Genomic DNA, 11,043 nt, shown 5'->3' with positions numbered 1-11,043 from the left:
CTCATGTTTTGGAAGTTTGGATTATTGTTATCTTTATTGTATTCAAAATAGTTGTGATTTGTTGATAGTATACGATCATTTTACACGGTCAATGTATATCGTTTATTCAGTTCTATAAATTCATATAAAGTGTAAATGAATTGAGGATCTAGATTCTATGTGCGGTTCCTTATATTTGATTTTTTTTGATCTTGTTTAAAAGAGAAGATGATGTACCATTGAAAAATTAAGAATATTTTACTTGGATTGTGCCGTCATAATTCCATCATTTGACACTAGTACGGGTTGACTAAAGATTGTTTTATAAAAATTAAAATGAACAAGGTTATTATTATAAAATAAGAAGAAAGAAGATAAAAGACAAGAGAGAAAGATGAGAATAATTTGTTTATATTATTTGGATGTTGAGATTGGTTATATTTATAGAATATTATAAAAATAATATAATAAATATAATTTATTATAAATAAAAAATAAAATATTTGGATCCAACTATTGATGAGAATTAGAATTAAAATCTCGTATACTTGTGTGGAGCAATAAAACTCTATTGGGCCGGTTAACCCAGCAACCCACTATGCCATGCTGGTGTTGTGTGTTTATATATCACAATTGTTTTTAGGGTTTCTAATATTGGATAAGACGCGTTTTCTCAGAGATCGTTGTCTTCTTCACCTTGGCGTCTATTGATTTTGTATTTTCAGGTAGGAATCTGTTTTGTCTCGCGATTCATATGATATTCTTCATGTATTTGGGGATTAGGGTTTAAAACCTTTGAATTGAGGCTTGTTTTGGTGAAATTAATCCCTCAAATATTGTAATATATTAGATGGAATATTCAAATCTTCTCGGGGTTGGAGACAAATTGAGTTTGTTTTGATGAAATTTATCCTTCAAAAATATGTTCTGTGATGATTGTTTGACTCTATTTTGATAAAATTAAAGACACTAATTATATTTTGTTTTTTCTTATTAGCGGTGCTCTTCTCTGCCCTGTTGGAGTTTAAAGCAAAGTTTCCAGCAGCAACTAATCCTAATCTCATCTCCAAAGTTTCCAGCAGCAATCTCATCTCCAATGGGTAACTCAATTCTTTTCTCTTATTAAACCAATTATTTGTTTTTTTTTTTATTTTTTATTGTTAGTCCACTCACATTACATACATAATCTTTGCGAAATTCATTCTCCATTATTTTCTTTGCTGTGCTCTCACACTTTATTTCATCTAAACTATGTTGCAGAAGTCTCAAAAAGTGAGCGCATATTGGGAAATCCTTATGTATATGTTGGGGAGATCTCAAAAATGTTGAGTATACTAGGACAACCTTTTGTATTCTCCCATACGGAAAACATCGGCGACTTAGTAAGTAATAAAGGTTATTGGGCTTTTAGCCATGCTTGTGATACCGGCATTGTAGGTTTGTAAATTTAGATGCTATTTGCTTATTTGATTTCTTTATAACTATCTTCTATCTCTAAACAGTTGCTCCCTAGGAAGTGTAGCTCGAAGGAGGTGTTCCGTGCTATGTCTATGGCCTATCACAATGCTTTTAATGCTCGTTTCGAGGTTTTAGCTTCAGTGAAGATTGAAGAGTTGGAGTCCATGGAAAAAACAAGAGGTAAAATGAAAGACACATTGAAATGGATGGCAGCTACTTATATAGGCCAAATAGCTGATAAGAGAAGAGATGACAAGTATGAGAGTTACAAGAAAAACATAACGAGCTCTCATGATATAGGTATAGGTGAGAAGGAGAGTTCCAACGAAACAAGACAGAAGAACTCTCATGATAGAGGTGAGAAGGAGAGTTCCATGAAAAAGAGAAAGAAGAAATCTCATGATAGAGATCAGAAGGAGAGTTCCATGAAAAAGAGAAAGAAGAAATCTCATGATAGAGATCAGAAGGAGAGTTCCATGAAAAAGAGAAAGAAGAACAGGAAGTATTGAAATAGAGAGAAAGAAGCTGGAGGAAATTGGCATTAGAGAATCCTAATCCTTTTGGTTGTGGGGGAGGGAATTCCAACGTTCGATTATGTGTAGTAATTTCTAAATGTTTGTTATTGTGTTAATTTTCAGTAGCGTAAACTAATTCTGATATTTATTATCACTACATGTGTGTTGAGGTTCCAAAAAAGTGAATATTTAATTTTTATTGAATATTATAATTGTGTCTATTTAAATTATAATATAACATTTTAATATTCCATCCAATGTGGACCCAGTTTGTTAGTGAGTGAGAGCATATTAGTAGTGGGTAGCTCGCTTTGCGAGAATGGAGACGATGCAGCAGTCATCGGAGTCACGATTTGCAGAGTTGTCAAAATCAATGGAGACGATGTTAAAACAAATGCAAGCTCTCGTCGTCACCCATGGAAGCACGAACTCATCTTCGTCGGGAACTGCTCCCTCGACACCTCCATTTCATGTTCGCAATATCAAGCTGGAATTTCCAAGGTTTAATGGTAAGAACGTTCTTGATTGGATTTTTAAGGCTGAACAATTTTTTGGTTATTATCATACTCCAGATCCGGAGAGATTGATTATTGCTTCTGTTCACCTAGAACAAGAAGTTGTTCCGTGGTTCCAAATTGTTACTAGATCTCAACCATTTCAATCATGGCATGATTTTACACGAGCTCTAGAACTGGATTTTGGTCCCTCCATTTATGATTGCCCAAGAGCATCTCTGTTTAAACTACAACAAACAAAATCTGTTAATGATTATTACCTTGAATTTACTGCTTTGTCCAATCGTGTTTATGGATTAAGTAATGATGCATTAATTGATTGTTTTGTAAGTGGATTGAAAGAGGAAATTCGTAGAGATGTTATGTTGCATTGTCCTATTTCAATTGTGAAAGCTGTGTCTATTGCCAAGCTATTTGAGGAAAAATTGGCTGCTCAGAAATCTGTGTCGACTCCACAGAAATGATCTTATCACCAAAATAGAACTCACTTCAATCCAACCAGAAATGACCAAACACAAACTACCGAAAAAGCCCCCAACCCACCATTACTTCCCACACCACCTACTAGACCTATGAGCCAATTCCAAAAGAACCCTGCAATCAAAAGGATTTCTCCAGCAGAGATGCAATTGAGAAGGGAGAAAGGCTTGTGTTACTTTTGCGATGACAAATTCTCTTTTTCACATAAGTGCCCAAACAAGCATTTGATGTTATTGGAGTTACATGATGATCCTGAAAATCTCAATTCATCTCCCTTAGCAGACATAACTAGTACAACCGAGTCTGAAGAGGTGACAGAGCACCACTTATCTTTTAATGCTTTCCATGGAGCTACAGGAATGGGTGTTATCCGATTTAAGGGCTATATTGGTCCTATCTGTGTTTCGATTCTGCTTGATGGAGGAAGTTCAGACAGCTTTATTCAACCACGTATTGTGAAGTGCTTAAATTTAGATGTGGAACCAAGTAAAGGGTGCAAGGTTCTGGTTGGAAATGGACAGAACATGCAGACTGAAGGTGTGGTCAAGAAACTGTCTCTGAAGATACAGGGCATTGAGGTTAATGTGTCTGCTTATCTCTTGCCTGTAGCAGGGGCGGATGTCATCTTAGGTGCCCCTTGGTTAGCTTCATTGGGACCTCATGTAGCTGACTATGCTACATCTATGTTAAAATTTTACCTAGATGGAAAGTTTGTCACATTGCAAGGTGAAATTGGTAACAAACCGGTTATTGCACAGCTGAATCTTTTCAAAAGATTAAACCAAATGAATGCAATTAGTGAGTTGTTTACTATCCAAAAGCTTGATCCTGTTGTCACAGAGGATAATTGGGATGGCAGACCCGTTGATCTTGATCCTGAAATGAGTACACTGTTGCATACATACAGAGAGATATTTCAAATACCTAAAGGACTACCTCCCACGAGAGGATTGAGTCATGAGATTTTATTGAAAGAGGGAGCACAACCGGTGAAGGTGAGACCCTATAGATATCCACATAGCCAGAAACAACAAATTGAAACAATGGTGCAGGACATGCTTGAAGAAGGTATAATCCAACCAAGTCTTAGTCCCTTTTCATCCCCAATTATCCTAGTGAAAAAGAAAGATGGCACTTGAAGATGTTGTACAGATTATAGGGCTTTGAATGCTATAACTATCAAGGACAGTTTTCCCATGCCTACTGTGGATGAATTACTTGATGAGTTACATGGAGCAAAATATTTTTCTAAGATGGACCTTCGTTCTGGTTATCATCAAATACTTCTCAAGCAAGAGGACAGACAGAAAACGGCTTTTAGAACGCATCAAGGCCATTATGAGTGGTTAGTGATGCCGTTCGGGCTTACCAACGCCCCAGCTACATTCCAAAGACTTATGAATCAGCTTTTCCAACCATTGTTAAGGAAGTGTGTTCTTGTTTTCTTTGATGACATCCTAATATATAGCCCTTCATGGCATTCACATTTGCAACATGTAGAAACCGTGTTTCAGATCTTAAGTCAAAATGTGTTATATGCAAAACTCTCCAAATGTTCATTTGGCTTAACTGAAGTAGAGTATCTTGGTCACATAGTTTCTGGTGCTGGGGTATCAATGGATAGAACAAAGGTCCAAGCGGTGTTAGATTGGATGATACCAACAAATTTGAAACAGCTACGAGGATTCCTTGGGCTCACCGGATATTATAGAAGATTTATTAAGTCTTATGCGACAATAGCCGGCCCTCTCACTAATCTTTTAAAGAAAGATGCTTTTATGTGGGATGAAAATACACAAAAAGCTTTTGAGCAGTTAAAAAGAGCAATCACTTCAGCTCATGTCTTAGTGTTACCAGATTTTTCGCAAGTGTTTATCCTTGAGACAGATGCTTCTGGTACAGGAGTGGGAGCAGTGCTAAGTCAAGGAGGGCATCCCATAGCTTTCTTTTCTAAGAAGATGACTCCGCGAATGCAGCTACAATCGGCGTATACGCGAGAATTTTATGCTATCACAGCGGCATTAGCTAAGTTCCGACACTATCTTCTGGGTCACAAATTCATCCTGCGAACAGACCAGAAGAGCTTGAAAAGTCTGTTAGATCAATCTCTTCAAACACCTGAGCAGCAAGCTTGGCTTCATAAATTCATTGGCTTTGATTTCCAAATCGAATACAAGTCAGGGAAGGATAATCAAGCTGCAGATGCATTATCCAGAATGATGTCCTTGTCATTATCATCACCGCAATGTGAGTTTTTAGATGAATTAAAGAAAGCAATTGTTGAAGATGAGCATTTGCAATTAATTGTTCAACAATGCCTTAACAATACTGTGAACAATGGTAACTATGCTGTGAAAGAGGGTTTATTATATTGGAAACACAGATTGGTAGTTCCGGTTGAGAGTAGTTTGATTCACAAAATTCTCACAGAATATCATGACACGTCTATAGGAGGACACGCAGGAGTGACCAGAACTCTTGCAAGAGTTGCATCTCAGTTTTATTGGCCTAATATGAGACAACATGTGCAGAAATTCATTGCAGCTTGTATCATCTGTCAACAAGCGAAGTCTGTCAATAAGCCTTATGCCGGTCTGTTGCAACCATTGCCGATTCCGGAGCAAGTTTGGGAAGATATCGCAATGGATTTTATTACTGGCTTACCTCCTTCTTCTGGTTTTACTGTTATAATGGTAGTAGTTGACAGACTAAGTAAGTATGCTCATTTCCTACCCTTGAAATCGGATTATTCTAGTAAGACGGTTGCCGAGACATTTATGCATAATGTGGTTAAATTACATGGAATGCCTAAGTCAATAGTGTCTGACAGAGATAAAGTATTTACTAGTCAATTTTGGCAGCATTTATTTCATTTACAGGGCACAACATTAGCGATGAGCTCCGCGTATCACCCTCAAACGGATGGCCAATCCGAAGCTGTCAATAAATGTTTAGAAATGTATTTGCGATGTTTTTCGTTCAAGAATCCAAAGGCATGGTCCAAAGCTCTCTCTTGGGCAGAACTGTGGTATAATACGGCGTTGCATTCAAGCTTAGGAATGTCTCCATTCAAAGCTTTATATGGGAGAGATCCTCCTATGCTAATTCGTTACACTGTTAACACTGCTGATCCTGTAGACCTGCAACAACAGTTAATTGAAAGGGACAAAATTCTACTTGAGTTGAAAGAGAATTTAAGGAGAGCTCAACAGGTGATGAAAGTCAATGCTGATAAGAAAAGAAGCAATGTTTTTTTGGAGATTGGTGATCAAGTTTTAGTCAAGTTGCAACCATATCGACAATCCTCGGTAGCTTTGCGAAAGAACAATAAGTTAGGGATGCGGTATTTTGGCCCCTTTACTATCATTGACAAAATTGGTGCTGTAGCTTATAAGCTCCAATTGCCCGAGTCAGCTCGTATACATCCTGTATTTCATGTATCCCAATTGAAAGTGTTCAAAGGCCTTACTGCTGTACCATACCTGCCGCTGCCACTAATTACAGTGGAAGAAGGACCGGTGATTCAACCAGAAGCTGTGTTGAGTACTCGAAGCATTCGTAAAGGAGTACAAGTGGTGGACCAAGTGTTGGTGAAATGGAAAGATATTTCAAGTCAGGAAGCTACTTGGGAAGATAGTGAAGAAATGCTACAGAGTTACCCGAACTTCAATCTTGAGGACAAGATTGCTCTTGAAGGGGAGGGTAATGTTATGGGTGAGAAAGGCCCAATTGATAAAAATGAGGTGAATGAGGAATTGGAGAATGACGTGGCAAATGATAAGGAAATAAGGCGCAGCAATAGAATCAAAAAGAAGCATCCAATGTGGACCCAGTTTGTTAGTGAGTGAGAGCATATTAGTAGTGGGTAGCTCTAAGTGTGGGGTGTGAATTGTGTGATATCATTCTCTCTCTTCTCTCACTGATTCATCTGTACTGAGATTTCCCTTTTCTATCATTTCCTTTTCATGCTTGTATTCCCATTATGTAACTTGGCTGCATTTCAATAGTGACCTTATTCCCTATCAATACTCATTCCTTGCTGAATATTTGATTACTGTTATATTATTAGAACTCACTTTACAGGAGAATAGATAAATCTACTTAATCAAAAAGACTATTGCAAACATCTATTTTCATTTTCTTCTTAAAAGCATAATCCATTCATTGGCATACACTTACAAGCTTAAGGTTTTTGAAGGATTTGATATACAACATCACATCAGGGCCTCTTGAAATCATTCAAAAACTTAAGAAACTCCAAACTATAGCAACAACTAAATGTAAACACACTAAAAAGTCAAAAACTTGGAAATAGATTTATCACAATGTTCTAACTTTTTTATTTCTAATAAATCTATCCAGTCTTCTAACTTTTTATTAGTGTTCCCATTTTATAATTCCCATGAATGATTTCTTTAAAAGGAAATTTTTTACTAACCATTCTCTAGAAAAGCACTGTATTTCCTTTAGTTGAATTAACTTAGAAATATCATTCAAAGTACTGCTACACACATCAACAACCAAGTACACAACTGCATTATACTGCTTTAAAGGACTCAAAACAATATTATCTTAAGATACCACCCTTAAAAACAAACAAAAATATTCAAATGTCTCAAAACAGAATCTGTATTTATTAAACACAAAGGGTCCAGTGCAGAACTTATTCAAAAGTGTAATATGTCAAATAGAACCCTGGGATCTTGCGTACTTGGACAAGACCAGCTCTTAGAAGCTCCTCTAGAAAAGCAGCATTACCTGTGCCAGCCACAGTTAACAAATTCACAGCCATGTTAGGATCCTCTTCTTCCACATTCTCCACCATTAAATCTTTGATACTCAAATCCTTAAGCTGCTTATAATGTTGCAATTCCATCACATTATACAATAAGCTTTCAAGTCAAAACGATAATAGCGATGATTATGATTAGTAAAACACTAATATAATAAACCATAACCAACCTAAAGAAGTTTTTGAGTATTAGTATATTATCTTCTTTTTTAATCTGCATTAGCAAAGGCATCCATGTACATATTTTAACAAACCTAACAACTCACATTTTATTGCAAATGCAAGATGAGAAATCCAAAATATGTACCACAATTTGGGACTTGAGATCATTCTCCTCGGTAGTAGTTGATTTAGCTGCAAGTTAAGGTGCATTTAGAAAATAAAGAAATATAATGATCAATACGAAGGAAAAATGAAAATCACAGTTTACTTTGGTCAAGTTCCATCATTTAACTTTAAACATTACAACATCACTTCACATTTGTACACATAATAATTTGATGATATTTTATTTTGTCGATTTTGAAGTTTAAATAAAAGTTAAGATATTACAACGGAGACAAAAATAAAGTGAATTTAGTAGCTTCCAAATCCTAGCACAAAATTTGATAGAAATGAGTCATAATATAGTTATTAGAAATAACAGAACTTTTGTTGAAGCAAACACAAGTTTAGAGTACATGAATGTGTTAATGTCGGTGATGCGTCAGAAATGACACCGAACTCAGGCTATCGGTCTTTACCACCCTTGTTTTTGCATATCATTACCAGCAACAATTATCAACACTCTTGTTCACTATGCTTCAAAATCAAAGGACACATACAACATGTCATAGATGAAAATCGGTATTATGCAGCATCATAGAGACACCATTTAATTCAAACAGTCTACAGCAAACACAAGTTTAGAGTACCTGAATGTGTCAATGTCGGTGATGTGGCGGAAATGACACCGAACTCAAAGGCTAACGGTCTTTACACCGACAAGAACCAAAAGAAAGCTACCTTTGAAGCCACATCTAGATTCTTTCTGATATCTTTTCTAATGGAATAAATGTAACACGTAAGATGTCTAGTTAGCTTAATTAACTTGTCATGATTTACAACAACCACATGGAATAAGCTATTAAAACAGAGTTAAATTCAGAAATCAAGCCAAATATACAAAATTATAAAAGCCATTAAAAAGATCAGGCCATGAACAAATATTAGAGTTTATAAAAAGAAAAAGGTCAGTGTATAGTACATACTGATCCTTAAAATACCTCAGTTAAAGGAGCACATCACCAACCGAAAGTCGGCATCCAATCAGATCTGTAATGTTTCCATTTGAAGCTGAAAACACAAATTATCATTCATTAACAGAGTGAAGATTTAAAATTAAAGAAAAACATTATGATGCTATCAAACGACAACTAAAAGAAATAGACGAGAAGGATTGTCCCTGTGATCTTGGAAAAATGCAGTCACCGTGAAACCATCCTTCCTCCGCCACTTTTTTCGCCAGAACACTACAAAAAGGACACAACAATAAATATGTTATGAATAAATTTGTTATGAATACAAAAGGGAGAAGGAAAACGAAATCTATTGCTGATAAACACTACAAAACTCGATTACTAATAAACCCACAAACCTCCAACATATCTTTAAACAGATAAGGGGAAAATCAGAAATTTAGGGTTTGAATCGGAGAAGGGGAGAAGCGGTGATGAGGGAGAAAGGGGATGACCATGAATTTAGGGTTTGAATGTTGAAGGAAGAAAGAAAGCGGGTGAGAGAGAGAGAAGAACGTGCATATGACAAGGGAGAGAAAGAGAAGTGTGGGAAATGGAAAAAGAATTTGAAAAGGTTTTTGGGTTTTGAAAGGTTGGATGAAAAACCCAATGGTTAATAGGTATATTAATAAATAATGAATAGGAATATGAAAAGAAAGTGCCATTTGGATGAATGGAGATATGTGATTGGTGGGAATAAAACTTTGATTTAGCAAATTACTATAAAGGGCTTTTGTAAGTGTAATTATTTTTTTTATTAAGGGTAATTTTGGGTGTTTGGTGGTATGTTTTATTATTAGTTAGGTAGTTGATAATATTTCTTTTTTGTTTTTAATACTTTTTATTTGTTTTTAAATTATTTTATTTTCTTTCCACGTAAAACATAATCAGCCAAAATTTATTGGGGATATATTCCCATTTTCCTTTTTCCACGCAAATCAGCCGCCAACATTTATGGGATTTTCTTGATTTTTTTACAATAACTTTACAGTTTGAATTTAAGCTTATCATTATTTTGCGACGATTCAGTTCAACCGATTGCATTTACGATGCAATTTTTTCAATGATGCTTTTTCATCTCCCAAAACTTAATAAGTGCATCATCAATTTTTCATTCAACTATTTGTATAAATATATGCTATCTGATTTCCAGATCTTCATCCCTTCAAACCCTTCTTTTTTCTTACGATTACGATTTTGTCTTAACCCACTACGGCAGCGGCAAGACGCGAATTTGACTTCTGTTCGTTATTTCGTGACTTTTTGGTTTCTCACACTGGTTACGCCGCCGAAGCTTTTTCATTCGAATAACAACCATCTAAAGCGAACGATGATGATGGTCTTGAGATCGCAAAGCTTGGGATTTCTCAGGATGTTTGTGGTTAGTTTATCTTGATATATTGCTGATGTTTTTCCTTTTATTTGTTGTACTGTTCATTATATTATGTAATATTTGTACTGTCAGTATTAAATATCGTACTATCTGTCATACTGTCGTTTAATTATCAAGATAATATTATGTGTATTTTCTGCTAGTTAAATATTTATTTTTCTGTGCATTAAATATTTTTCAAGGTTATTATCGGTAATTTCGTTCGCGTACAGTATTTTTTGTTTATTTATTATGTTTGTGTTTTTCTAACAACTCATGTAAATAAATTTTCACCATTAACACAACAAAAAAACAAAAAAGAAAAAACTAACTTTAACTGTTGAATTTTTACTTTAACTGTTATGTTAATGCCCGGACAGCCAGTTGACAGTCAAACCCGCTGACAGCGCAATTCTCCGTGTTTTGCACCATCAATCAAATCAATCTTTTACATTTCAAAATTCCAAGATTTTTGTTCTAGAAGTCTTCTGATAATCACATGATCAATAGAAACTCAGCACTGCACAAAAATCAGGTACGCTTAACTGTCTCCTACACAAACAGTCCCTAACTGGGGTTTTTTCTTTTTCTTTCAGGAGAACGAGTTTTTTGAGACCTCAAATAGATTTCATGGACCTCCATATGTCTCAAAGTA

At 35.5% G+C, this 11,043-nt stretch overlaps 1 protein-coding gene and 1 long non-coding RNA gene across 7 annotated transcripts; one reads left to right on the top strand and one right to left on the bottom strand.

Moving 5' to 3' along the window:
- Window positions 1-544: 544 nt before the first annotated feature.
- LOC131645777 (uncharacterized) lies at window positions 545-2,158 on the top strand. The gene is made up of 4 exons (XM_058915988.1): window positions 545-704; window positions 977-1,079; window positions 1,240-1,361; window positions 1,482-2,158. Exons 2-4 carry the CDS (start codon window positions 1,076-1,078, stop codon window positions 1,944-1,946), a joined length of 591 nt encoding a protein of 196 aa, XP_058771971.1. The 5' UTR covers window positions 545-704; window positions 977-1,075; the 3' UTR covers window positions 1,947-2,158.
- Window positions 2,159-7,500: 5,342 nt separating this feature from the next.
- Window positions 7,501-9,598, bottom strand: LOC131648844 (uncharacterized). Of its 6 annotated transcripts, none has more exons than XR_009298181.1 (3): window positions 9,376-9,598; window positions 7,910-9,250; window positions 7,501-7,799 (listed from the first exon to the last, which is right to left on the bottom strand). It is a non-coding gene; the product is annotated as an uncharacterized LOC131648844 (long non-coding RNA). The 6 variants fall into 6 exon arrangements; XR_009298182.1 differs by having other exon boundaries at window positions 7,501-8,093; window positions 8,420-9,250; XR_009298183.1 differs by having other exon boundaries at window positions 7,501-8,540; window positions 8,654-9,250.
- Between the last annotated feature and the right edge of the window lie 1,445 nt (window positions 9,599-11,043).

Source organism: Vicia villosa, linkage group LG2 (genome assembly GCF_029867415.1).
Source record: "Vicia villosa cultivar HV-30 ecotype Madison, WI linkage group LG2, Vvil1.0, whole genome shotgun sequence".
NCBI classification, from domain to species: domain Eukaryota; kingdom Viridiplantae; phylum Streptophyta; class Magnoliopsida; order Fabales; family Fabaceae; genus Vicia; species Vicia villosa.
This window is presented reverse-complemented; position numbering and strand designations above follow the sequence as displayed.